At 41.0% G+C, this 27,675-nt stretch overlaps 1 protein-coding gene across 1 annotated transcript; it reads right to left on the reverse strand.

The window, feature by feature from the left end:
* Positions 1-247: 247 nt before the first annotated feature.
* Positions 248-26,362, reverse strand: LOC138211833 (NIPA-like protein 2). Its single transcript, XM_069171965.1, has 11 exons — positions 26,161-26,362; positions 14,672-14,740; positions 13,504-13,672; positions 8,924-8,983; positions 6,789-6,910; positions 4,383-4,479; positions 4,080-4,215; positions 3,705-3,793; positions 1,177-1,240; positions 1,004-1,098; positions 248-795 (listed from the first exon to the last, which is right to left on the reverse strand). The coding sequence occupies exons 1-11, from the start codon at positions 26,230-26,232 to the stop codon at positions 689-691; spliced, it is 1,080 nt and encodes a 359-aa protein (XP_069028066.1). The 5' UTR covers positions 26,233-26,362; the 3' UTR covers positions 248-688.
* Between the last annotated feature and the right edge of the window lie 1,313 nt (positions 26,363-27,675).

The raw sequence follows: 27,675 nt of genomic DNA on the forward strand, positions 1-27,675 counted from the left end.
ATGGATTTCTGAGCGTTGTGTGTTCGTACATCTCAAACAAACACTGAATTATCAGTTTGAACTATTTTAACTGACGGGGAGGGAAGATTAGAAAACCACGACTAAAGCACATCTGTTGTTTTAAATGAATTAACAAACACTTCATCAGATCAACACGACACAAAGTTGCCTAAGCACCCTCCCCCACCAGTAGAGGGCAGTAGTGCACTTATTTTGCTTTATGACATAAAATCTTCAGACTGAGACATTATATTTTGTCCTTGTTTATTGACCCCTGAACACACACCAATTTACTCAGCTGATTAACACAATTCTTGTTATATTGAAAGGCATTTGTCACACAGGCCTTTTTGTCCCAATATTACTCTTTTTACAATTAAAAGCACCCGTTGTTGCACTTTCATCCTGAGGTGTTTCATCTCATTTTTGAGATAACTGTGCTGGAAACAACGCTAACATATAAACATGTATTTCGAAGGGTAAATAAAGCTGTTCAAGAAGGATTCGTACCACTATGGATATAAAATCTAACATCAATATGGCCACGAGCACTTTCACTCAGCTGGGACTGTTTTAAATTGATGCCCATCATTTCTTTCTATAAATAGAGATTTAATTGAAAAACCCAGACAGAGCCGAACACGTACACGAGTGGAGCGCCGTGACGGTCCCCACAGATGGAGCTGCTCTATGAGTCGTCTGTTGGGCCAGCTTGGTTGCACATGAGTTTGGCTGCCAGCGATCCGTATGTTGGAGTTTTCGCCTCCGGCTGCACTTTGTCTGTGTGCCTTCTCCCTGTGAACACAGACAGCACAGCTCATTAGACGGACCCTGCTGCCAGGGCTGCAGATATTAGCAGCGAGATGAATCCAGGGTCACTGCCGCCACATTTATTCTGTCACTACATGCTAATCAATGCAGCATACTCAAAACAAACAGGTCACTGGGTACCATATTGTATTGTGAAGAGAGCTGAAAAGTTTAAGAGAGAAACAAATCTGACCAGGAATCTTGTCCATTGCGATGAAGTTGCATTCTTGCTTTATCTTTGGCCTGTTTCGGGCAATCAGGAAAACTCCTAGAAAGGACAGAAGACACCTGGAAAAGAGATTGAATGACACCATCTTAAAGTAAACATACCAAGCTGCTGTGAATAATGAGTTAATGATTACTTACCCAAGTAGGAACATAAAAATGTTCAGTAAAGCCAAGCCTTCAAATTCCTGGTAAAATACTATCCCTGCAAAATTAAAAAGCATTTCACTTCTGACAGGAACGGAACATGCAGATTATCTCTAGTGCTTTGTTTGTTTGTGAAAGAGAGCCCTGAAAATCCTCAGTACACATGACACAGGGATGATGAGAGGGAAGAATTGTATTAACTGAAGAGAGCTTTGCTTTAAAATAAATAGCAGGATAAAACCTGCTCAGTATCGCTGATACTGAGAGTGTCCAACACAAAACCTTTCCCTCTCAGTGACGTTTAACCAGCTGAAGTTTGGCACAGAACAGACTGGATCTCCACTTTTCCTGAGCTCACTTCACGCTCCACAAATTGACTGCTGCGACGTGTTAGGACCAAAACAATAATTTCCTTCAGTGTGGAACTAAAGTAATCTTAAAGGAGAAGTCCGCCCCCAGATTTTCTCCCACCGCCAGATATAATACATCAGCAATTTGTTGCTCAGTGAAGTCAATTCTTGGTTATTTGTGTGGGAGGAAAGAGTAATAGTAATACCAAGAGCAATATCAGAGCCGGAGATTTTCAGAAAAGGTGAGAGTAACTCCAAACACCACACATCTATGACGGATGTCTCCCGGTACTATTACAGGACGGCGGTGCAATAAAGTGGAAAGAAGCTGCTGTCCTTTTGCTCTCTGAGGCTGAAACCAAAGGACGCTGTTTACGCTGCATGTTTTGGACTGTAGGAATATCTTTTGCCATCACACTCTGATGGAAATGGGTTTAAATGATGTCACATCAGCATCAGTTTATCCGGAAGAAGAATCACACACAAGAAAGCGGATTCAATTATTTGAGGTCCACTATCAAAAATGGTGAAAAAGTATTTTAGGGTGTATTTTGCCCTCTAGACCAAAATGATTTTGAGCAATTCCTTCCTTGTTGTTTTTTTTTTATTGACAATCACTGCCAAGATAATAAAAACCTGACCAGGCAGAACACATGCTATAAATACTTTGGGGCTTTGGCTAAACAAGGACTCTTAAGTGGCTCACATGCAGCATGAATCACCACCTGGACTGGGTGTTGTGTGTATAGTTTTACGTTTGACTGTTGCATCATGAATCGATTTCAGCTAGTGCAGCGAGTTCGGCAGCAGAAAACATGTTTGTTACTAAAGAGAGTTTGTGTTGGGAGGAAATATAATCTTCATACAACTAAGACAGAATAAGGAAGGTTATTCTATGTTAGTCTGAATGTTGACAAATCTTATAAAAAGACCAAATTAAGAGATGCATTAGTCGCACAGTACTTTCTGACTTTCCTACCCGGTGGCACTCAGCCCACTGAGCATCTTTGGTTTATGGATCTGCCATTTAAAAATAATTTCACAATTTATCATTTTAACATAGTTTCACAGAAATTTCCAGTTTATCTTCTCACCCTCATTACTTACTCAGGTGGACATGGAAAAGCCCCTCTATGGATACAGTCTATTGCTAAAGAGGGATATTCCTAAGGCCAAATATAGGCAAAAATAAAAACATTTGAGAAGTAAGTTTATGGATATTTGAAGGGTAATAACAGCCTCATTTATCAAAAGGGAAAAGACTCTGTCACGTAAAAAACATGCCTGATACAAAAATTCTAAAAAACGGATTCATTTGAATAAATTGGATTGAAGCAGTTGAACACAAGGTGTATTTTTCCTGTAGTTACTTCCAAATTCGATAGCCTATTTCTTTCCGGAAAATTATTTAAAATCATTTGAAAGGTTTCTCAGAAACAAATACGTTTTACTTATAGCCGTGCTAGCTATGTGGCTCCAGAATGACTGTGTTGGTTTTATAACCACATACCTGCAAACGTAAGCACTTTCCCACTGGCCTCCAGTTGATGGTAATTAGCAAATGTTAGCTTGTTAAATTAAGAATCAGAATCAGTAAATCTGGTCAACATGAAACGTGCTCGTGGAAGAAGTTCGCTTTCAGGGTTTTCCGACACAAATCCTCTCTCAGAAGTTCAACACCTTTTATTCCTGCCGAACCCTTTCTGAGCCCTAACTTCTTCCAAAACCACAAACATCAGAATATATGAATATTAACATCGTTATTGGGAACATGTTAGCGTGATGACATTAACATCTAGAGTCTAATATTGTTGAAAATATAAATCCTAAAACTGCTGGCCACTGTAGTTTTAGCAAATATACTCAACATACCTGAATTATTCATTCTTACACAGGGGACTTTCAGCCAAAATCTAGACAATATAGCTATGTAGGATTGACTCAGACTAAGAGGGGAGAGTTCAAGGCTATAAAGAACCATTTCACATATAATGGTGCGGCTGAATTAAGTGTTTAATAATTCTTGTCCCACAGTGGAAGTCTACGCAAAACACATCAGCGCTGGATCAAGTTATGGAACAGAATACAGGGAATGACTTGTGATTTAAACAGGAAACAGAAAGCAGTAATTAAATATGAAATCCCAGAGGGCCAGTTTTATGTTTGACATACCTGCAACAATAGCACTCGCAGTGAAAAACACAAAGTTGATCGGGACCACCTCCGTGGCGTCAAACATTTTCATCGCCTGATTGAGAAATCTGGTGACAGTGAAGAAAACAAGATTTGAGAGATGCAGTGACAACAATGACCTTGGTTAAAGAGTCACCATGCAGCAGCCTGTTCATCCATCATAATACTGTAGATGTGCTGCAGGTACAGTGTCACCGTGTCCGATATGCAATTTTCTTCAGTTTATTCAGGAACTGGAAAACCACATGCATCTCTCCTGTGGCAAACACCAGGGAGTTTAGCAATAAAATAAAAGGCTGGAAGAGCAAAACAGAGAGAAGTAGACAGAAGTCGAGAGAGAAAACCTTGACTAACTTGATCTGGAAGCCGCAGGAGGCGACCATGACAACAAGCATGACGTAGAAGATGGGGTAGATGAGCTGCAGCTGGCCCTTTATCGACTCTGTGATCATCCCCGACACAGCTTTGACTGAGATGACTGTCAGAGAGGCTGCAGCAACACACAAGCAACACATCACTTTAGCATTTAGTTGTGCAACTTACAATAAGCATAAAGGTCCATTTTCGGTAGCCAGGCAACAAAGCGACCTCTGACTACTTAAAATGGCTTAATCTGTAACTTGTGTCCTCCATCGGGCAGCTTCCACTTGTCCGTACCTAGCAGTGCCACCAGCAGCATCACAATGACGATGTGCTTCACATTCCTCCTCTTGTACAGATAGAGCAGCACGCAAAAGATGACGACCTCTATAAACTGTTGAGAGAGAGCGGGAGAGCTCATTAATGCAGATTCCATTTCCTCAAACTCTACACAGAAAATGAAAATCTGAATTGCACTTGAATTGTACTTTCACGGAGCGTCTTATCTGTATAATAAAGTGCAGCGGGCAGCCAGTAAGCAGCGGACTTTAATTGAAACAAATGACTGTGGCAAAAAAATGAAATGAATTGCTTGTCGTTAATGAGATGGGCCCGGGGCTGTCCTCCAACACCATTCAGCTGATACAACTCCCACAGCTCTAATGGATGGAGAATAAGAAAGAAGTACAATCACAGAATTGAGGAAAAAAAGGGCAACCTGACCTTTAAACGTCTCTCAATATCATCCCGGTGTCTCAGTTTACATGTTAAATGAAGGGCTGATTTAAAATGTAATTATAACAAAGACCGGGGTCATCTGTGGCAGATACACCAATTCACACAGCACACACTGTGAATGACACCAAACAGCCCTTTGAGATGAAATCATTGGGTAATAGTTTGACCTCTGGAATTAATGAGAAGTCAGCAATGGATATTTCGTTTCCTTTGATGAACCACCAGTTAGTCCCACACGTGTTGGAGGCTGTTCCTCTGTAGGCTGATGAGTATTCACAATTGCACTGCCTCAAATGGAAAACAGCACAACCTTTTACACACCATCAATCACTGCAACCAGAGGCATTCAGACTGTCTCCATGTAAAAACATCTGTCTTTCCAACCAGCCATCTGCCCATTATCTGCATCATCATTTCTCTTTTGTTTTTCATGCAATATCTGTTTCTGTGCGTTTGGTTCAGAAAATAGGACGAGATTCAAGAGTGGAGTGTGAAAAATATGGTTGAGAGAAATGCTGTGTGCTGAATAATGATGGCAGTGCGACCCAGAGCACACATTCACTGTTCACATCACTGTCCGCCACCCCTGAGGAGCGGCTGGCTGTTATCCCTTTAGCTTCATCTCTGCTTGGTTTGATGGATGATGTGCAGATGACCACCTGCTCAAAACAGTAAATGGAATATTCAATATTAGAAAAGGACAATCTTGATATTTTATAGACGTAAAATGTAGTATAAAATAAGAAATATATATCCTCATGAGATACCGGATATATCTCTGCGGTGTTCAAGACTTCTCGTAGATCGCAGGTGTCACACGTTAGAGCAAGAAATAGTGCTTCTTCTTGTTCTTCCTCCCTGCTGAATTATACAAAGCACTGTATTTCTACAAGAGAGGCTCGACCTGAAAGGTGGAAAACACAGTGTGTGGAAGCGCTGGCATCATTGGAAAAGCAGCAGGATGTGACCTCCTGCTGCAGAAACACTCCTTCAGAAACATCTGCGGAGGCTTTTGAACCAAGACAAGTGTTAACATTTGGAGGGAGCATTTACATTTTTGGTGATGAGAAGGTTTTTCTTTTAAAAAAAACACTTTGTTACAGCTCTGTATTTTTTCTTCAGACCGGTCACTATGGCAACAGCTATGTTTATTCCACTGCTGCCGGAGGCAAAATTGGACGAGGAGAGTAAATGAGTGAGTGTTAATGCACTTGCAGACCGTGAGGTGGAAGTAGTATTTTTTTTTTACAACTGAGTACAAAAACAAAGTCAATCTAAGCTTTAAAGGACCAACTCTCGACTTCACAACATCCATGAAGCACAACAGAGAACTGAGCTTGAAGGACAAGCAGAAGAGCAGATCTTCAACAGGTGCAAGGATCATCAACTGTACTTCAACTCCTTGACAGAGAAATAATACAAAATAAACAGCTTAATTAACCCCAAAGAGAAGTCCTTGTGTTACTGGTCTCCACATGGAGGTTAAAGGTTAGAATAAGCTAACCAGTAGGACAGCAGGTAGTGTGCATATTAGTGCTTGAGGACAGGGGTGTGCTGCTCAAAACTACGACTGTACAGCATCCTATTTGGGACATGCAAACAGAAGCTGCAAGGAAACAGATGCAGAGATGCTATTTTAGACGTTTAGATTTCCATCTGTTACATAATACCACCAGGGAGGCATCTGACCGGCCCCGAATTCATTCTCCAGCAGGACAACACGCCCAAACACGCAGAGTCCAAAATAACAACAAGGAGTCATGACAAAGACCTCAACATCATGTAGTCTCCATGACATGAATTCTTTTTCTGTTTACTGCCCTTTGTGAGGAGGACATTGAGAAGTAAAAACTATTTATAACAGTAATTCTGAAAGCATCCTCACTTTGCAATCAGTGCCGAGCATGCTTGCACATTACCACGTATGACCGGATTCAGACAGGAGAGTTTTAAAGGGTTACACACAAGATAAAGCAGGAAGTGCCAGCTGACGGCGTAGTACTGGACCAGATGGGCTGTGATGTGTGTGGAAGTGTGGGGGGCAAAGGTCACCAGGACGTATGTTCCTGTTATCGCCAGGCTGCCACCTGAGAAGGAAAGAGAGCAGAGAGTAGTGAGAGGAAATGTTTTTATACTGGTTTCCCCAGATGACCCTTTTCAACTAGTGCTGCTGGTAAAATAGATCATCTGGTCACTAATTCAATCTGCTTATTATCATTAATACTGTTCACACATTCTGGACAATTTCAAATATATGGCTGTCCACAGAGATGTTGATCCAAGTGATTACGTATGATTATCTTTGTAACTGAGTTTAACTATCGAGATGAAAAGACAAAATTAAACTGTTTTATTGAAAAAGTAGATGATGACGGGTCCAGTTCTCCACTGTGGTGTATTTTAGTCCTTGAACTGGTACAGACCCTGTAGCACAGTGACGTTCATTTCATTGTTAGTGATAGATGCTGCTAATTGCTGTTTTAATGGTGTGAAAAAAAACATTCTCTTTGGTGTGCTCGGCAGGGCTCCAAGGAGAAATCCACCGCTCTCAAAATGAAGATTGCTGTTGGTCTGCAGTTTGACCAAGATCACATGATCATGTTTTGTGTACAGCTGAGCCCAAAATGAAACTTTATGTTTCAATGACATGAATGACATTCAATGGAGAAAGGAAAACACTGCATTTCAGCATAAGAACCTTGTCCCCTGTGTAAAACATGGTGGTGGTAGTGTTTCTGAACTGTACCAGTGAATACTGAGGGAAAGTGGGTCATGCCGGCAGACAACGACCCTATCCGACCCAGTCCTTCTGCCAAAGGGTCAGAGAAGAATAAATGTAAGGTTTGAAATGGTGAGATCAAAGTCCTGACCTTAATGGAAGGAGCTGAAGGCGAGCGGTTCACGTGGAGAACCGCTCCACCAAACCAGGACTAAAGCTGTTCTGTTCTGTTCTGTTCTGTTCTGTTCTGTTCTGTTCTGTTCGGATCAATGAGATCAAATTCCTTCAAGTCGATGTGCAGAACCGATCAACAGTTACAGGAAAGATTTACATACTTCTACCTCTCACACACATGTAAGATTAGGTCATTTTCATCAATAAATAATTGAGCAAGTATATTGTAATAAATTGTTTCATTTGTTTAATTGGCTTCTCTTTATATAATTTAAGGACGTGAAAATCTGATGATGTTTTAGGTCATATTCATGAAGAAATATAAAAAAAATTCATCAGGCTTCACACTTTCAAACACCCCTGTAAATCTGGTTCAAAATGTTTTGTGCCTCATATGTGCAGTCTGCTTTTAGAAATTCAACATAAGAGTGAACTAACCTTGAAAGAAATAGCTCACAATAACTTTATATTGCACAAAAGGAACAACCTTCAGAAAACCCTGGGTCTTGGCAAACTAAAGATTTAGCAAAATCATTCCCACGTTAACACAAACTGTTTTGGTTTTCATCTTTGTTTTTGTCATTTTAATGATCATTTGGTGCCTCTTACTTCTGGCACTGGCTTTTATAACCCTCAGCACACAGAGTGCTGCAGAAAAACAGAGCGTGCTCCCAGCGATTTCCCTCTTTATATATAAAACATTCATACAATTAAATGTTTCCAGTATGTGGATGACAATGCCATCAGCAATTACAAGACAATAACAAAAAAAATGGCAAAAATTGTGGCTGATTTATCCAACCAACAATACGCAGGACTGTGTGGTGCAGATATGAATTTCCGATCCAGCGGTAGTAATGGTTGTCATTGTGCCGGCCGTCCCAATCATGCCATTTAGAAGCGGACTCAACAAATTGTGATGACAAACAATAGCTTTTCATAAAACAGCATAATAGGATAGGTCTGAGCGGAGGGCACCTGTTCTTTCAGATGCCAGAAAAACAAAGCAATTAGACTTTTAACTTGTAGATAAAATGTTAAACTGCAACACAGTGTGTTTTCTGTGTCGTGGGACTTCCTTCCTCACTGAATTATCTGTGAAGTCAGCTTTGATATTTATGAAGTGTAAGATGTTCTTCTCAAATCCAATCAGGAATCTAAGAGGACGCCTATATGTCCTCCAGCGCTGTGATGAGTGTTTACTTACCAACAATGTCAGAGGTGCGCACCGTCTCCTTGAGGAAAACCACGGATACGACGGCACTGGCTGAGAAGGGAAAATATATTTCTGTTAGTTTAACCAGGCCACACATCATTCAGCCTACTGGTGGAGAAATGAACTCTAACAGATATATTTATATTCACCGTTTTTTAAGTAACGGTGTAGATATCATATAAGAGAATAAAAGCAACATGCTTTCTGCTTGTCAAAATATAATAACAACTGATGCAAAAACAGAAACACAAATTTCTGTTCAGCCATTTTTCTGTTTTTTTCTAAAGTTGCTTTGGATTTTTCTATTTTGTTTTTTGTTTTGATGCATGAAGTCAGTTTATTCCCAAGCAAGGCAAGATACCTGACTTGACTAAAAACGACATCTGTAGTGTTACAACCACACACACTGCATGTATACTGTAAGGAGGAGTAATCACATTTCACCATGCAGCATGCAGTGTATGAATTTCATGTCATTTGTCATCTATGTGGTATGCACACTCAAATTATATGCAGCTGCAGATAAACGAAAGCCCTCTTTCATGCACACATGCACACACTGATACTGTACTCTGTAAATGCATGTACATAGTTATGCATGTGCTCATAAAACACTCACAATGTCTGACATGTTTAAATTGATCAGCGTGATAAAATCTGTCAGCGCGCTCAGATAGATGAGACTCATCAGGACTTCAGGACACCAGCGTCAAATTACGTCAAGCCACGCCACGCCACATTTTTCATGAACCCATTCATCAATATCATTGTCAAAAATTGCAACGCTGAAAAGCAATCAGTTTCACATGAGCCAAGCCTCAGATTAGTCTTCTTAATGTTTCCCCGGGATACGCAGCGAACCGAGGGAGACCGATAAATACGCAGCATTTGGCTGTCACAGAGACAAATAAGCAAGACGGGCAGATCTGCATGCAGACACGGAGACATGCTGATAAACAGACAGATACACAGATGGATGGCCACACAGGCACACTAACCGCCTGAGACAGAAAAAACAAACTCCAAGACAAACAGGCAGCGGGCAGGGAGGCAATTTGATATGCGACTGACAGCAGCCTGTCACAGGGAGGAGGTCAGTTTACAGAACACATGGAGGTCCTCAACTCTTAACCACACCAGCAAAAACACCATTTTACATCATTTGTTGGAGATACGCCGTTATATATTTCCCCAACATTGTAGAAGAGCCAGCTGTGGTAGTTATCTGTTAGACACAGAGCGTTACTGCCAGACAGACGACGGCGATGGCACGCACACTCAGACCGACTGATTGAATGGAAAATTGCTGGAAAACACTGACAGCCATTTGAGTTTGTGCACAGGGTCTGCCACTATCATAAGGAGATTAGCTGCAGAGCATTAACAGCTCGGTATATCAGGGACACACGTGGGATCGCTGTGGTGTCCAGGCTTGACCGGCAGGTTCAGAACCTGCAGTGGCACTTTTATTTGCAATGACCAACTGAGATATTTTAGGCGACACTAAATACAAGCCATGAAAATATTTACTATAAACAAAATGTATTTAAAGATGATGATTAAAAGGTAAATCTGCTCCTCTTGTTTCTAACTAGAAACAACATGATGCTGATGACGTGTCCTCTGAAAGGACGGTTGGACATGATGCCACCAGGCAAAGTTAACAAAGACTCCGTAATATTCTGACAAAACAATCAGCTGTTAAATATTTCATGCTGCCAGTATGTTCACATACACATTTAGGACTCCTCTTTTGCCTCTGGGACCAGCTGCATCTAACAAGTAACCATAGCAACAAGTGAGATTCACACAGCTTGATAAAATGAGAAATGTGGCAACAGGAACCTCTGGGGTACGCAGCTCTGTCACTGCTCCTGTGTTTATAGAGGTGTGTATGTGTGTGTGTATGTGTGTGTGTGTGTGTGTGTGTGTGTGTGTGTGTGTGTGTGTGTGTGTGTGTGTGTGTGTGTGTGTGTACACACGGTCTCTCAGATGTGCCCTTGTGGGAACATCCCTGAGGGAAAACACTCCATGTCAAACATTGTTTCACCACACCAGTCTGACATAAACGGATGAAAGCAGCAAAAGTCTGACTGTCATCTTCCAGAGCAGCTCAACCGTAACAACTGTTTCTGTACTGTAATGTCACAAATAACAACGACTAAGAGCATTGTTGTCCCGTCAACATAAAGGCCAGCTATCAGAAAGTAGAGCATTCAAATGTTGTAATGTAATTTAAGATAATGTAAAATTAAAATTGTTATTTCTTAACCTGCCTAATTTGTCTTGAAATACAAACATGGTGAAAAGTGTTCACGATCGCTTCGCACTGTGCCAACAACACGTCGAAATCAGAGCTGCAGGTCTGACATCGGTGAGCGATGCTGATGCGGGATGTGAATCAGCTTTCTGTGGATTTCCACCTCGCCAGCCTCCCTCCTCTTTTGCAAGTGATGACATGGTATCTAAAAGAGAGAGCTGATGCTCTGCTCCATACAACAGCATTTGGGATGATGCTGTCATTCCTAATAGAGAGCACTGGGCTCTGTGGACGGGGACAGTTGTAATTGCTCTCCATGGAGCGTCAGAGTGCCGGTGTGACATGCAGGGAGAGGAGGGTGACAGCAGCATCATCATCATCCTCATACTGTCTCTGCCTGTTGTCTCAATCCATTCATGTACTCATCGACTCCTCTCCTTTCTTTTACATTTTCTCCCTCTCACCTCCTTTTTCTCTCCTCGTCTACCAAACCTAGCACTCACTTCGTTCTTGTTTACTCTGAAGGCCTCCCGCTGTCTGCCCCCCCCCCCCCCCCCCCCCCCGAGCCTTCACAGCTCTTGGACAACAGCACAGCAGGAGCGGTGTGTGTGTGTTAGCCGCCGGAGCATCTCTGGTCAACAGAATCCGCTACACCGGGGTGTTATACACATCACTACGGTTATGCACGACTTGTTTGTTTGTGTGTGTGTGTGTGTGTTTACTCATTTGCATACAGTGAGTCAGTGTGAGGTGAGAGGAGGAGTCACGATGAGAGACGGCAACCTGCACATCCTCCCCTGAGCTCCACTTGTTAGCGCTGAGGAGGACAGACCGTGTCACGACGTCTTAATCTCCTCTCACTCTCATCACCTCTTCATCTCTCGCACATTAATTCTTCAAGGTGATACTTGATGGCTTCACTTCAGCTGTATAATATTCAAGCACACTCCAATGCAACATTATTGTCTCACAATCAGTGTTTTTTATAAGGATAATAGTGAGAGTAAAATGGAAATGAGCACAGTAATTGCTAATAGTCCTCGTAAGGTCGTATTTAAACACACGAACAAAGCAGCACGAGGTGGCTGCTCTCTCACAACACAGCGCTCAATCCTCTTATTGTGGTAAAAGCATTATTAAGGTAATTTCTCACCGAAGCGAAACTACAGTGAACAAGAGGTGCAGCCTTATTAACAAGATTTGTGGTTTCATTTAGTACTTTATTCAAACCATTCATCCGCTTGTTAGACGTGACTACAGGAAAATCGTTGGAAGCGTCGGGGTAATAGCCGTCATTAATATCCGTGACACACCGCCACCTCCAGTGCAGTGAGTGATGGGTGGCGGGAGGTAAGAAGTGAACCTGTTCAATATTTAACCTGTGTGTGGAGTGTTTGCACTGAGCAGCTACCAGCTGCCGTAACAGGGCCGGCTTTGTTTTGACTGGCTCATGAATCTTAATCTCAGGACTTCTTCACGTCACACTGTGGGATGTAAAAATGATCATTTCTGGAGTGCACTGTTACATTTGTAATGTCATTGGACTTCCTGAGTCACCTGTAAAACTTTAAGAGTGGAAATACACAGATTAATATTGTTGACCCAGTGCTTAAAAAAAACAAAAACATGCAGCCGCTGTGATTAGTCCTCGCCGTGTTGTCAAATTTGTTAAATTTACTCTCAAGGCAACAGCATTAAGCATTTTTCTGTAAGCGTGAGTTTCCACTGAAAGAGGTGAAGACCTATCAGCCTTGTCAGTGCAGGCAGATGTGTAGCTTAGAAACACAGGACTGAAATGTTATTAACTTCACTGATGCAGTTCATCTTCAGGTCCTGTTATTTAAACAAGATGCTGATAAGTTTTGTTTTTGTCTGTATCCACAAACTAGGAGATGCACTCATATTTAAAACTCATAAGAGTAGAGGAGAAACGTAAGGTATGTGTATATATATATATATATAGAATCGAATATCAATACAGAGTGATGGCCGTAGTGTGTGTGTGTGTGTGTGTGTGTGTGTGTGTGTGTGTGTGTGTGTGTGTGTGTGTGTGTGTGTGTGCGTGTGTGTGTATATATATGCGTATGTATTGATATTAGATTATTTTTTTCAGGCGTCACACTGTAAATAAAATGTGTGCACTTTTCTGTCCATACAGTAAATGCTTGGCATAAGGAGGCCTCTGACAGCATCATGAGAAGAAAACAAAGACGACTTCACATGGCGAGACTTTGTGCTGTTCCCCAAGGAAGCAACATTTCCTCCAGGTTTCAAGCATGGATAATGCATGAGGGAAAAAGGTTGCGCTTACCTATAACAGACACACAGCCCAGCGGGGCTATGAGCGATGCAGGTGCAAAGCCGTAAGCTGCAAAGTTCCCCAGTTCACCCACACCCATGAGAACCACACCGCACCACCACGTCGCCGAGGTGTAGTAGGGCTTGGAGCCACGCTGAGACTGACGGACATGGGCATATTTCTGTCATGAAGAGAGGCATCAGTCAGAATGAGTGGATCCAATAACACCACACAGATAGTAACTTTACAGCCTTACACAACCAAAGAGACTAAAAAAGAAGGTGCAATTAAAGCGACAATGCAGCACTGCACATGTCATCACCCCCTCCTGGTTAGCATTTCATCTCAGAAGAGGCGTGACACCAATCAATCAAATCGATGAGGTGGGAAACTGTACTGTATACTTCATATTCATTACTTCTATCTGTGGAAGCTGACACTGCCGAACAAACAACGGTTACCAGCCTTTTCCAGCAATTTATCACATCTAGTTGAAGCTGTCACAGCCTCTCAGTCCGTCTTACACACCCTTCATGCTGCTGCCACAAACATCACAGTTTGTTCAGAGTTTTAGCATTTGCAAGGCAACAGGAAATATATTGGTGCGTCCGGACTCACACTGTAGAAGATAAAACAATGATTCTTTTATACAAGTAATGTTTTAGACGTCAGTCTCTAAATATTCTCAGTTGGTTCAATGCTAGAGGGTGTTTGCTTGGAGTTCATAAATTATGTTTACTGTCGGACTTACTTGGACTCGATTACACTTCACTTGAAATAGTGTTGATAAGGTACCACAGGTGAATTATTAATATTAAAATCAGGTCCAGACTGTGCTGTTTGATTACTTAATTGATCAAATGTAACCGATTGTTAATCACTACACCGAGTTGAAATTTAATTTCTAAAACTTTACTCCTATTCATTTTGAGTAAAACAGGCTTAAATGTCATGGAATACAGTCTTTTCTGTTGCACAATGCCTCCTGGTGTGATCCCTCAGTCAAAGCCTGAGGATATGTTCATATAAACCCTGATGAACACAGAGATTGCTAAAGAGACATGAAACTGTCAGGAGAAAGGCGGTCTACTTAGAGAGCGTAAAAATGAGTCTTTACAGGCAGAAAGTTCCCACTGCGAGCCGAGTGTCTGTCGTACAGCTGGATTCCTGAGTATCTTACCTGTATGTTGAGTGAGATGCTGATGAGGAAATTCCCACATATGGAGATGATGATTCCCAGGAGATATGTCTGTGGAGACAAACCGCAAACATGCAGAAGATTAGGTGATGCTCTACTTGTCACACAACGACTCCAAACACCACATAATACTCCCTGCAAGTCTTCCCTCCAGCTGTCACATCTGTCATTTCCATGACTACCACAGAGAGAGTTGTTCCATTGGTGTTTTGTAAAAAGGAGCTCGTGTGTGTACATACTGCATGTTGTGTGTGTTTGTGCTTCAATGAAACAATATCAAAATCTATATTCACTTACATGCAGTTAACAGCAACAAACACAGACATTTAACACATCTGCAGAAACACAAACACTTGCTCACCCTCGTAATTCTCCCACGATATCTGACACCTCTCAACAATCTGGATGCAGGCTGGTACATACCTTCACACACAAACATCCTGGTCCTGACACATATGCAGTGTTTTGGGAGTAACATGCTGACAGTGGCAATAATAAAACTGCTGAGTTACTGCAGGTGTAACTGTAACTAATATGCTCACAGTAAAAAGGCTGTTGCTGCCTTCATGCCATAATGGAATTATTGCAGTAATGACTTCCTAACTTGTAAATGACATTCATGTAAACAAACTTTTTTTTTGTGAAAGCTTCAATTTATCCAACTTAAGACTTAATGAAATGAGAGCGCCCCAAAATAAACATGGATGCATCACATCAGCTACTCTCTGTCATTTAATGTAATTAAAATCACATTTAATGAATATAGTATTACATTGTCTGTGTGCTGTCTTTTACTTTCACACAACCAATTCTGTATTCATACATCTTGAATTATCAAATGACAAATAGTTACAAGTCAATAAAATAAGGATTTTTAATTTCCTTCTTTTAAAAAAAATAAATAAAAGATTGCTAAATTAGATATTGGAGGCCCGACAGCAGGAAGGGGAAGACATGCAATAAAGGCGCCCTGCCAGGAGTCCAGCCGTGGACTTCTCTGTGGTTCATCCAATTTGACATAACTGCAGTATAAGCTGCCGATGTGTGGCAGGGTAAATGTCTCACATTGTTCCCCGTCTTAGTTCAGCATGTTAGCACAGTAACAAACTTTATGAGAATTCATACTTCATGAGGGCACCACACATGAAGTTCATGGATCTCTAAAGTCAGCAGAGCGCCATTAATGTCTGTGCAAAATAATAAAGCAAACCAACGAATAGCTGTTAAGATATTTCGATCTGGAGACAGGAGGTGGACTGACTGACCCACGGTACTATTACGGTAACCAACTTTTAGCAGGGTAAAGTAAAAAAAACCAGGATACATTCACTTTATGTCTTTCAAACATATGTTGTGCTGCTTTCCACCAAATCCCTGTAAAATTATTACCAAGAGGAAATTTAATCATAAGCATACCGGTGGCTGTGGGTGGACAAAGTTTATAAAGAAAGGAAAGCACACAGTGGGGGAGGAATGTAAAGGATGAAAAGCTAAAGATGGAAATTCAATCTGTGTAAAAGAAGTAAGAGCAGCCAGGTATTTATCTTTTGAAAGAGCATTAGAGATGGAGGTTGGAGAGACAGAAGGTAGTGATGGGAGTCAAAACAAAGGGAAAAGAGGCTAAACAGGAAAGAAGTGAGTGAGGTGGAGAATGAAAAGGAGAACGACACAAAACCAGTTTGAAGTGAACAGATGCAGCAGCACTAGATTTAAAAAGTGAAAGAGAGGAGAGAGCTTGAACGTTGAGGTGCAGCTGGTTATGCTGACAGAAGAGACAGGCAGTGGGTTACTGCTGATGATACCCATCTGATATTGTTGACAATAAGATAACAGTAATGTGTTCAAGGGATACTCAGATGAATGGAGTGTAAATTAATTCCTCTGGTCTCCAAACACAACAGCTGATCAGTATCACAGGATCCAGAGGTCGTCTATCGCTCTGTCAAAGCACATTATTAGAAATCCTCTGTGAAAATTCAAAACATCTCAGTGCAATACTGAGGAGGAAGAGCTGTCACCATTATTTACCCCTAAGATCATTAAATAAAAACCAATGAACCTTCCTTTGGAGAAGGAAAATAACTACAACCCTCTGCTCCTCCTGGCAGCCTTGGAGAACACGGTGAAGTTCACACACATAAAGATGATGGTTAGCAGTTTAATAGGATGTCTGTTAAGGAGATCGGTGGTACAGCAGGGAGACATACTCAGGTGTGCTTTATCACAGGGGTGAAATATGACACTGACAGACAGGTGCATGTCTGAGACCATGAGCCACAGCCATTCAGTCCCTGGCCTGCTTTTAAGTGCCCTGAAGTATTATTTTGGCACTATTTAATTAAATAAATTAAATTGCATAACTGTGGTATCTCTGCAATTTGACTTAGAATACAATATGAAGTCCCTACATCTATTACATTTACAAAAAATCAGTGCAACCATGAAAAATAAAAAGTGTTGTAAAAACATGAAGCGGTGTGTTGTTTTGATAAATCATAAAATTACTGTGACATGATTATAACTCCCATGCATCCAATTTTTGGACTCAGTGGGAGTCCAGTTTGAAGTCAATATTCAAGGTCAAGGTTATTTTATTGTTTCCAGTGAGAGAAAAAAGAGTTAATTAGTAACAACACAACATTTTTACAGTCTTAATGACAATACAAACATGCTGCCACTTGTTACGTTGTAGTTTAAGGTTTCACTGGTGTTTTCTAGGTCAAAGTCATGTGATCTCTTGCTGTGACTTCAAAAGCTGCAGTTTAAACTGAACTACCTGGTTTAGTCTGTTTCGTCTGGTGGTTGTGTCTGTTAGAAATCACATAACTCCTGTCACTGTTTCAGCAGTGTAACTGAAGCCTGATGCAGACCTGAAGTAACTGAGGTTCATGATCATCAAGTTCAGTATGAAGACAGAGTTAGAGGTCAGATCATTTTATTAAATTGTGAAGTTTCAAATATTCAGTGTAACAGTAAGTGTCAAACTTATTCAACTAGAATTCCATTTAATAGTGTCTTTCCTTTCTTAATTAATTTCTCCTGCCAGAGTTCAGACAAACATGACGACCATTTGTTAATGAATGCGCTGCCACAAGTACAGTGGCTGCGAGGAGGATGTGTGGCCAGTCTGCCAGAAATGATATTAAGACATTACATGTCACATCACAGACTAACAGTACTGCAGAAAGGAAACACAAATGTTCAGAATAAACATTTCATTGAATTATGTAGAAAACCATGTTACTAAATAGTCGTGATAATCGACTGTCAGAGGTGCAAATGTATGGTTCTAACACACGTTTTGACAACATCAGGATTTCACACATAAAAAGAAAACGGTTTCTCAGTCAGTGTGATTCACTGTTGGACCTTAATTCTCTTCTTAATGTTGCACAGACTCCTCACGTTCCTGTAAAGAACCATTCTTAATAACTGTGCACACATCACCCTCACTGACTAACTGTACAATAAAGTGGAAATGTGACCAACACTGCAGAACACAGCACAGATCACAACAACACTAGGAACAGCGCAGCAGCACAGATAACACCACCATCACAGAGAGTTCTGCCCCGGAGCCCTCTGAGGACCTCTGAGGACCCTGTGAGTGCTGAGTGATCACCAGGTCCTCTAACACACTTACATTGGGCGGCTCACACACACGATTTAGCTGAAGTTCAGCTGAACCTGCTTGTTTTATCACAGCAGGTGGGTCAAAGTTTACATGCCGCTGTAGCTTCAACACCTGCAAATTTAAAGTTTTGCTCATTTAAAATGTTTTAGTCAAAGTGACTGACAAACAGTGCACCTGAGAACGTCTTCAGCTTTGCAGATATTCGGTCATAAACTAAAGTCCTGGACAAACTGAAGTTTTGACCAGTTGAAGAGCAGCACAATCAGAATCCATCCTGAGAAGCACATTAATGTCTGAACCACATTTATTAGCAGCGTCATGGTCTGTCAGAGGATCACGATTTACACAGACCGTGAATGTCCGTACAAAAATGTCCAGTCATTAGTTGCTGATATGAATCCATCTGGACCGCAGTGTTAGATGATGGAACAACCAACTAAACTGCCACTTAAAATTAAAATGCACAAAAGTCTCATACAATATTACATGTAGCCAGTTACCCAATATTATGGTCCAATATCCTCCAGAAAATGACTATAATAATAACTCAGTCCCACATTTACATCTGATTTGGAGTTCAGTTAGTTCAACTGAAAATACGTGTCATACGAACACATTTTTTTCCACCTATAGACCTCTACTGTCGGTAAATGACTTTACATACAAACTATAATGAATCCAAATTGATAGCACTGTTCAATTAAAAGATGGGTTCCTTTAAACACAGCCAAAACTCCTACAAAAGGGCTCAATCCCTCCCCTCCTCACCTCTCAGCACATTCAAGTCTTTAAAAGCCCAGAGCCCATTTTCAATTAGATCTGACTTATCTACTCATCACACGACAACATGATTCCATCCAACAACCCACTACAAAGCAAAACGAATACTCTTCGTTGCATAACACAACATCTCATCTCCTCACCAGCCTGATAAAGAATTTAAGCCAAGTGGATTTATGGGTAATTTTAAATTCAGAGCCACCACATTGAGCTCGGTCTCTCTCCTCCTTCTCTATCTTCTCTTCACCCTATTCTCCATTTTCACTTTGACACCAAGTCTGATGAGTCCACTGACCTGGAACATACCTACAGCAAGGCTCATACCACACCACAGCCACACAGTGACTCTTCAGGGTTTCTCTATAGGTGTTAAGTTATGAATGCAGTGAAGGAGACATAAACAGGATCTGGGAGGAGGAGGAGGGGGAGGAGGAGGAGGGGGAGAGGGGAGCGGAGGAGATTCCTTCACATGAAGGAAAAAAGTCTGTGTTTAAATGGATGGGTGTGCAGTGATAGACTCCGCCCACCAATGATGAAGCAGACAGACAGACACAGACAGACAGACAGACAGACACAGACACATACAGACAGACAGACAGACAGACAGACAGACACAGACACATACAGACAGACAGACACAGACACATACAGACAGACAGACAGACAGACAGACAGACACAGACACATACAGACAGACAGACAGACAGACAGACACAGACAGACAGACAGACAGACACAGACACATACAGACAGACACAGACAGACAGACAGACAGACACAGACACATACAGACAGACACACACAGACACAGACAGACACAGACAGACAGAGACAGACAGACAGACACAGACAGACAGAGACAGACAGACAGACAGACACACACACAGACATACACAGACACAGACAGACAGAGACAGACAGACAGACAGACACACACACAGACACACACAGACACAGACAGACAGAGAGCGTGGTGGTGTGCCGACTGTATACTAGGTGACCATGACTCTGTGGCAATTTATGATGGACAGAGGGACTCATCCATCATCCATCAGACCAGCTGAGCTCTGTTCACTAAACCAAGATCAATAAGCCTGTCAAGCTTTGCAGGAGCGAGTGTAAGTGGCCCGCTGCTCTGCTGTTACAGAGCCACCAGGAGGCTGCTGGTTATTACTGAGAGGGCCAGAGGGCACAACAAGGTGTTTGACTGTATGTGTGACAAACAGTGTGTGAAGAGTCCACGGTGGTGGACACACAGCCTGAGGACAGTTCATTTCACAGACTCACAGTAGATGGAGCAATTGGAAGTGTCAGGAGGGATTCCTCTCACCTTTTATTGGATTCAAGTGCCAGCAAGTGAATTCAACCTCATTACAGTAAACTATGCTTCTGTTTCTTTGTTTCTTTGTTGTCAGCGTTGGTGAAAAGAGAGAGTACGGGTGGTCACAGCAGGCATGAAGCACCTCAGTGAAGACAGCAGGAGTCTAATGCTGTTCTCAGGGAGGGAGATGGATTCACACTACAGAGAGTGTGAGGGAGAGGAAGCAGCAGAGAGAGTTTTCCTGTCACAGGAAGAGCAAACAAAGCCGCCCGGTACACTGGGAGTGCCTTTGGCTTATCAGCTTACTTAGCAAACATGACACACTTTACCCGAGGAGAGCAAGAGACCTATTCTATTGTACCGCTGGTTTAGACAGTATTCAACTTCACAAGGACAGGGGGCGCTTGAAAACTTTTTATACCACTACTTTGACTTTGATACCAGTTCCTGAATGATCTTCTTTTTTTTTTCTACCAATTTCTATAAAATCCACTGTGATATAAATAAAAATGACATTACAAAGCTTTAGTTTTATTTGTCAGCTCCTTGGCATCTTTACCCACTCAAAGTAGTTTTATAACATTATTGGCATCAAGCCTGAAAAGATGGATCTGCACTTTTAATCTCTTCTGAGACACCTGTGTGACGCGCACAAACAAACACACACACGCACACCATCTCTAACAAAGTTTTTGTTATCCTACATGCCTCTGCAACATGTTAGTTGAGCACAAATCACAACATTATCAGATCTTGGTACAAACATGCTGCATCCTTATTGGCTCACTGACACTGATCAGCTTTATTTCTTAGGTATTGAAATCTGGCAGCGAAAAACAAAACATTTTTAGTATCGATGCAATTTGGTCAGTGGCATAAAGGTCTCAAACATTTCAACACCCAGCCTTAAAAAAAATGTATAATTAAAAACCGCAGCAGCATAAGAAATGTAAGAAAAACTTATTACATTCACTCATCACTGTATTTAAGTACAAACTTAAGGTATTTGTATTTAGATGAGTAGATCCATTTCATGCTATACTTCAATTTCATTACATTTAATTGAGAGCATTAATTACTGGCTGAGGAATCTTCATACAAAACATATTGTCTGCTTGCAGAATAGGATGCACTATTAAAGACCAAACTTCCCAGAAGTAGATGAAAATACCCTCAACAAATTATTTACACATTAGTGCATCAAATATCATGAATGAATACCTAACAATATAACACTCAACAGTCAGTACTGGTCCGTCTTAAAAGAGTTGAAGACGTATTCACGGATTCAACAGGTTAGTTTCTCAATTAAAGTTGAATGGTTTATTAATGGTTCCATCCAAGGAGGTGAAGCTGAGACCCAGAGGTGGTGCCTGGACTCAATGAGGATCAGCAGTAGTGGAGCACGCCCACATTATTTGGTATACTGTCCATATATATTAAATGTAGTTAATGTCAAGGACTCTGGGTTTAAGTGTTGATGTTTCTACTTCTTTATGAAGATTACTATGGTTGTAAGAAACTGTTGACAAATGTTAGCTAAAGAAAACCTAACAGACATTTTTTTTTATAGGAGACGCCGTCAGCTATCTATACGAACCAAGATGGGATTTCTACTCTTCTGAATTACAAACTAAGTTCTGTTCTACACTCATTCATGTCTTTATGTTCTTGTTCTGCATTTAGATTTCTGTTTAATTAAATTTTTTTTTATTTAAAATGCTGTTTTTAAATGACAGTACTTTTGATTCTTTAGATATATTTAAATGCTAATGAATCAGTTCTTTTCCCTATTAAATGCAGACCTACTTTGTAAAGAGTATTTAACAATGCTGGTGTTCTTACTTTTGTAGTTCTCCATCTACCACATCTATGTTTGGTCGTTACTCATATCCGGTTGTTCCTCTACCACTCCAGTTTGTGCCTTTGATGAAGTCTTCTGTAATTGTCGGCTTGTTTCAGACGAGCCACATGAGACAGCTGATTATACTTCAGGCTTGTTTTAGTATTGTCAAAATGTAATTCCTTTGTTACAAAGGAAGGATTCAAAATCTCACCAGAGAACAAATGACACTGAAGAACCGGCAGTTTAACAACAACGATACAGACTCCAGATAACATGGTTAGTTTTTAATTCTGCAGCCAGAGACTTAACAAGAGACAACAAAATCACAGCGAGAATTGCTGCACCTTAGTGCAGGAAAGAGCTAGCACAGGTCGTTTGTTCCGACGGCTGTCAGACTTTTCAAATCCACCCTATAATATCGTTGCACTGTTCATCTCACTTCATTTCATTTTCCATTCATCCCAAACTGTATTTATTCATTTTAAATTAATGTTATTTGGGGGTTTTTTTGTATATAGTCTCTGTGTGTGTATTTATTAATTGCTCTTATTTTTTTTAATTAAATACTTATTTTTTTTATCCATCTTATTTCTTATATGTATTTGTAAATTTTGTTCATATTGTATGCAGTTTTTGGTTTTCTTTGCTGCTGTGATGACCAAATTTCCCCACTGTGGGATTAATAAAGTCAAATCTAATCTAATCTAATCTAATCTAATCTAATCTAATCTAATCTAATCTAATCTAATCTAATCAAAGCAGGTAAACAGATGCTTCGACCTGAGGTATGAAGAAACTATAGGCAACACATTGAAGAAAAATCATCATGCTCTTCTATGCAGCACTTAAAGGTTATGATGACACAACTGAAACAGTCCAGTGGATTTTAATATCAATATCTACAAAAGCACGCACTCTGTGCACTGCTCAGACACATTCATCATCAAGGCACAATCAGAGACACATGTCAAATTTTGTTTGGTGCCATTTTTCAAAAGTTACTGTCTTGTGGAGGAATTATTGTGATTCTGTATCTGCAAGATTAAATTGCATCCAGTGTATTGTATAAATTCTATTACATAAATGTCAGAGATAAAGTCGGTTTTAGTTTCGAGTAACTTCTCACTAAAGTTTCTCACCCTCAAGGCACAGACTTTACATAATGCATCCTACAAATGAAAATAGTGTTCAGTGCATGATAGGACTGAATTAAGCAACAGATCCGAACTAACACACACACACACGCACACACACGCGCACACACACGCACACACGGACGCACACACACGGACGCACACACACATATTTACTTCTGTGTTCTTTAGGACTTTGTGTTTTCACTTATTGACACACCTTAATTTCTGACTGTATCTTTAATCCTGCACCCTACATAAGACCTTGTAAGATATATTGTACTCGTGAAGGCAGCCAAAAAAAACAAACACACTCAACTCAACTGACAAGTAGTTTTTCATCAGGGTGTATGTGTACAAAGTAAACTGGAATCAGTACAATGGACCAGAACTTGGGAAGCTGTAACTCAGACGGTAGAGTGGGTTACACCCTAATCAGAAGGTTGATGGTTCGATCCCCAGCTCCTCCTGTCCACACGCCTAAGTGTCCTTGAGCAAGACACTGAACCCTAAATTGCTCCCGATGGTGAACCATCGGTGTGTTGTAAGTCGCTTTGGATAAAAGCGTCAGCTAAATGTAATGTTAAACTTCCTCCTAATTCCAAGTAAAAGTGTGAATCTGAAGCTGAAAAGGCTTGAACGATGACGAAGGGACTGACAGCACTGATCCTCCCCCTCACAAGGACACTGACAGACAGACATATAGACAGCATGGCCCTTTGTGTCCACTGACAATAGGGATCTGTCCCTCCCTGGGATGGGCTGATTTCTGGATGAAGCCCTTCAGTTTCTGCTCAGAGGTGGTCGGTTCAGAAGCAGCAGGGGCGAGAGTAGTGCCAAATTGGAGATTTGATTATTATTATCATTGTTATTACAGTAATCCAGAATGATAAACAACATACTTCACTATATTTTAGACCCTACAAATTAGAGCTAAAAGGAGGCAGGGCAATTGGATTGTTGGAATCAATTTATTTATTACTTTAGGGGTCACAATGCAAATTATATGGCCTAATGCCTGTTAAAACTTCATAAATCTTGTCGACAATAATACTTTTTTTCTTGATCATTACATCATGAATACAGTCGAGAAGGATTACCACACTTGCTGCCAGCAGATGAATTATCAACCGTATGCATAGCCAAGTTTGTGGCTGAAGTGTTTTTGCAGCTGCAACAAATAATGCATTAATCTAACCTGTGTGCTTTAAAACAAAAAAGAACTAATGACATACTCCCCTGAAACCCTTATGCATTATCTGAAGATGCGTCAAGTTCTCATTTTGTCATATTTTAAGATGATCCAGTTGCCAGGAGACTGCGCAGTTTGAGTCAGCCGGGCATCTTCGTTGCCTGTCCTTCCTCATCTGTCTCCCCTCATGTCACGTCACTTCTCCTCTGTACTCTCAAAAAACGTGCCAAAAATGTGTAGACAAAGTTCACTTCCTATACGGTTACCTAACATGTGCATGATAAACTGTGTGCATGCATCACCAGAGTCAGCTACCTCCTGCGGACTGGAGGAAGAAGAGTTTGATGTCTGTTATTTGAACAGAGCAACCAATGAGCCAAACTCTCAAAAACTTTTACAGTCGCACATTTCCAACTCTGAAAGGCAGTGAGAGTGTGAGACAGACAGATATTGTCCCCTGGATGTTGGTATGTTCTCTGGGATGGTGGGTAGCTTTGGACGGAGGGGGAACTGGGACCATTAGCCAGCTGTTCAGGACTCTTACAGTAGCTCTATTCTCTCACAGCCCACCCATGGGCCATTACTCATTACTCACGCCTCTCACTCCTCCTCTGCTACTGTTTCTCTCTCCGTCTCTCCGGCCCCAGTCGGTAATGTCACAGAGAATCATGGCAGAAAGAGAGAAACACTCTGACAGGGGGAATATGAGCAGGGGGAGAATGTGTGTCTGACATTTGCACGCTGTGAAAAATATTGCTTCACATTGTCATACAAACAGAAGCGCATGAAACTCAAATTATTGGACAGATTATTAAAGTCCACTTGAGAAGGTTAAAAGCTCAAAAGAGAGAACAAGCCTTTCAACACAGTGAATTAGTAAAAATCCCTTAAGAAAGGAGTTGTGACAGGTGCCAACACCGATAGATCTCTGGCCTGTCTGGCTTCCTCGTCCACACTGAGTGCTCATTACCCAAAAAGCTTGCATCCAAAAATGCTGTGGTGATATTGTGACTTTCAAGAGTTTTTAAGAGCCTAACTTGATCTCCTCTTGGGTATTAGAGTGAAACTTCCTGCTCCAAATGGAGTTGGGAAGTTCCTGAAAACTTACAACAACAAAAAAAAAAATCGAAGCGGTCTTCTTATCTCTGCAGCTTTATCAGGTTCAGCATGATTTATATCACAAGCAAAGAAAATACGGGCACAACAATACTGAGGGAACTAAGTAAATCGGCAAAATCTAGGAGAAAATATTTGATTTGTTTCCCTTTTTGATATTTTAAAGAAGCATGACATTCTTAAAATCGTGATTTCGAGTTTTTGTTAAATGGTCAAAATGTGCTTGTTGGCCCATAACAGGCTACATATCTCTGAGAAATACATGTAAAATAGAAAGTAGAAAATAAATAGTAGCCTATGATTTAAAAATGTACGTTGGTTTACAAAGCAAGTGATATTATCAATATTATGCACTAATTTATGTTCATGTAACACACCGCACTATTAATGCTGCACTTCCAATAAACTTGTTTCATTTCATATGAGCAAACATCTCTAAACAAACTCACCTGCAGCGGGTTTTCCAGGATCTGAGCGGAGGTCACAGGAGGAGCACCGTGTGTAAAACTTGTATTCGCCATGTTTTCCTTTTCATGCAATCAGGAAAAATTCTGATATGAAAACTCCCAGTCTCTTCACATGTTTGGCCCCTGCAGCTCACTTCATCCCATCCCGCATCCCACGTCCCTGTCGCTTCAGAGGAAACTCGGACAGAAAAATTCCTCATTGTTGTCAACCGGGTCAGTTGTTTGTGATGGCTTCAAGTACAGTTGGGGACAATTAACCAACTCTTAAATGCATCTGGAAGGGGTAATTGTTTTTAATGTTTCAAAGGCTACCTTCATTATTTAATTTGGAGGAAGCGTTACCAGCTGATGAAAACGATCTTCGATTAAACGCAGCGGAATGAAAAGTGTTTTTTTCAATACCCTATGTGCTCACATTCATTGGCAGTGAATCTTCTGATATACGACACTATGGTCTGCATTTGAAGGAGGCATACGGGAACAGGTTCAGTTCCTGTTGCGCATCTAAAGCGCTCCAGGCAGCGGTGCAACTTGACGCAGAAATCAGCACATCTGTTCATTTACTTTGATACTAAACTGTGATGTCACTTTATTGAGCGGACGATGTAGGGTAGAAATTAAAAGAATGCAATCTATAATTTGAAACGCTGGAGTCATATCAGGATCTGATTCCTGCATGTTGTGCTTCCTGCTTGAAAATTGTGTTTCAAGGACGAATGAAACGGCCACATGGCCAGAACATTTATAGTGTTTGGGTTAAAATGGAAAGTAAATTTCATTTTCTGCTTGGCTGTAGTATTAAACCTTCTGGGTCTTTGATCTGTACACTATGTGAGCTTTACAGAGAGCGAGAGATCTGAGGAATACAAACACCAGGGCCTTCCTGTTCACTTTGGTTCACTGCGTCATTATGTATATTAAAGGTGGGGCACCAGTGCTGAAACACAATTAAACCTATTACTTCAATTAGTCTTCCGTAATAAAAACTAAACAAAAACTTGCTCTAATTGTTGTTAAACACGTTGCCACCTGCTGGTCACATACAGGACTGCAGGGAAATCTGAGTGGCAATCAGCTGAGAAGACACAGCATCTGATGTAAAACAGCTTGTTGTCAGCTTGGTAAACAGGTGTGTCATTGTGTCTGAATTTGCTAATTTATTCCTATCCGCTCTTCATCATCTGTTTTGGAAACCTCAGCACCTGAAAGGAAGACAAAAAAAAAAAAAGCATCATCATAACAAACAAATGATGCAGACGAGGCCGGCTTCATCAGGAGAACCGGGTCTGATCTCCATTCACTCAGTAAAGGTCCAGCTGTGGGCACGTCCCGGTCAAAGGGATGAACTGAGATACACTGTTGTGTTGTCTTTTGTGGGATCTCACTGATCCTCAGTCCCTTTTCTGTGAATGGAAGAATGATGGATGCTGGTTTGTTGTGGTGTGTGATGTGTTCTCAACATAAGCAAAACTATCATGTGCAGATGGTGCTGCTGCT

Source organism: Embiotoca jacksoni, unplaced genomic scaffold (genome assembly GCF_022577435.1).
Source record: "Embiotoca jacksoni isolate LCO1_2020_lvr unplaced genomic scaffold, fEmbJac1.0.p SCAF_50, whole genome shotgun sequence".
Lineage (NCBI taxonomy): Eukaryota > Metazoa > Chordata > Actinopteri > Embiotocidae > Embiotoca > Embiotoca jacksoni.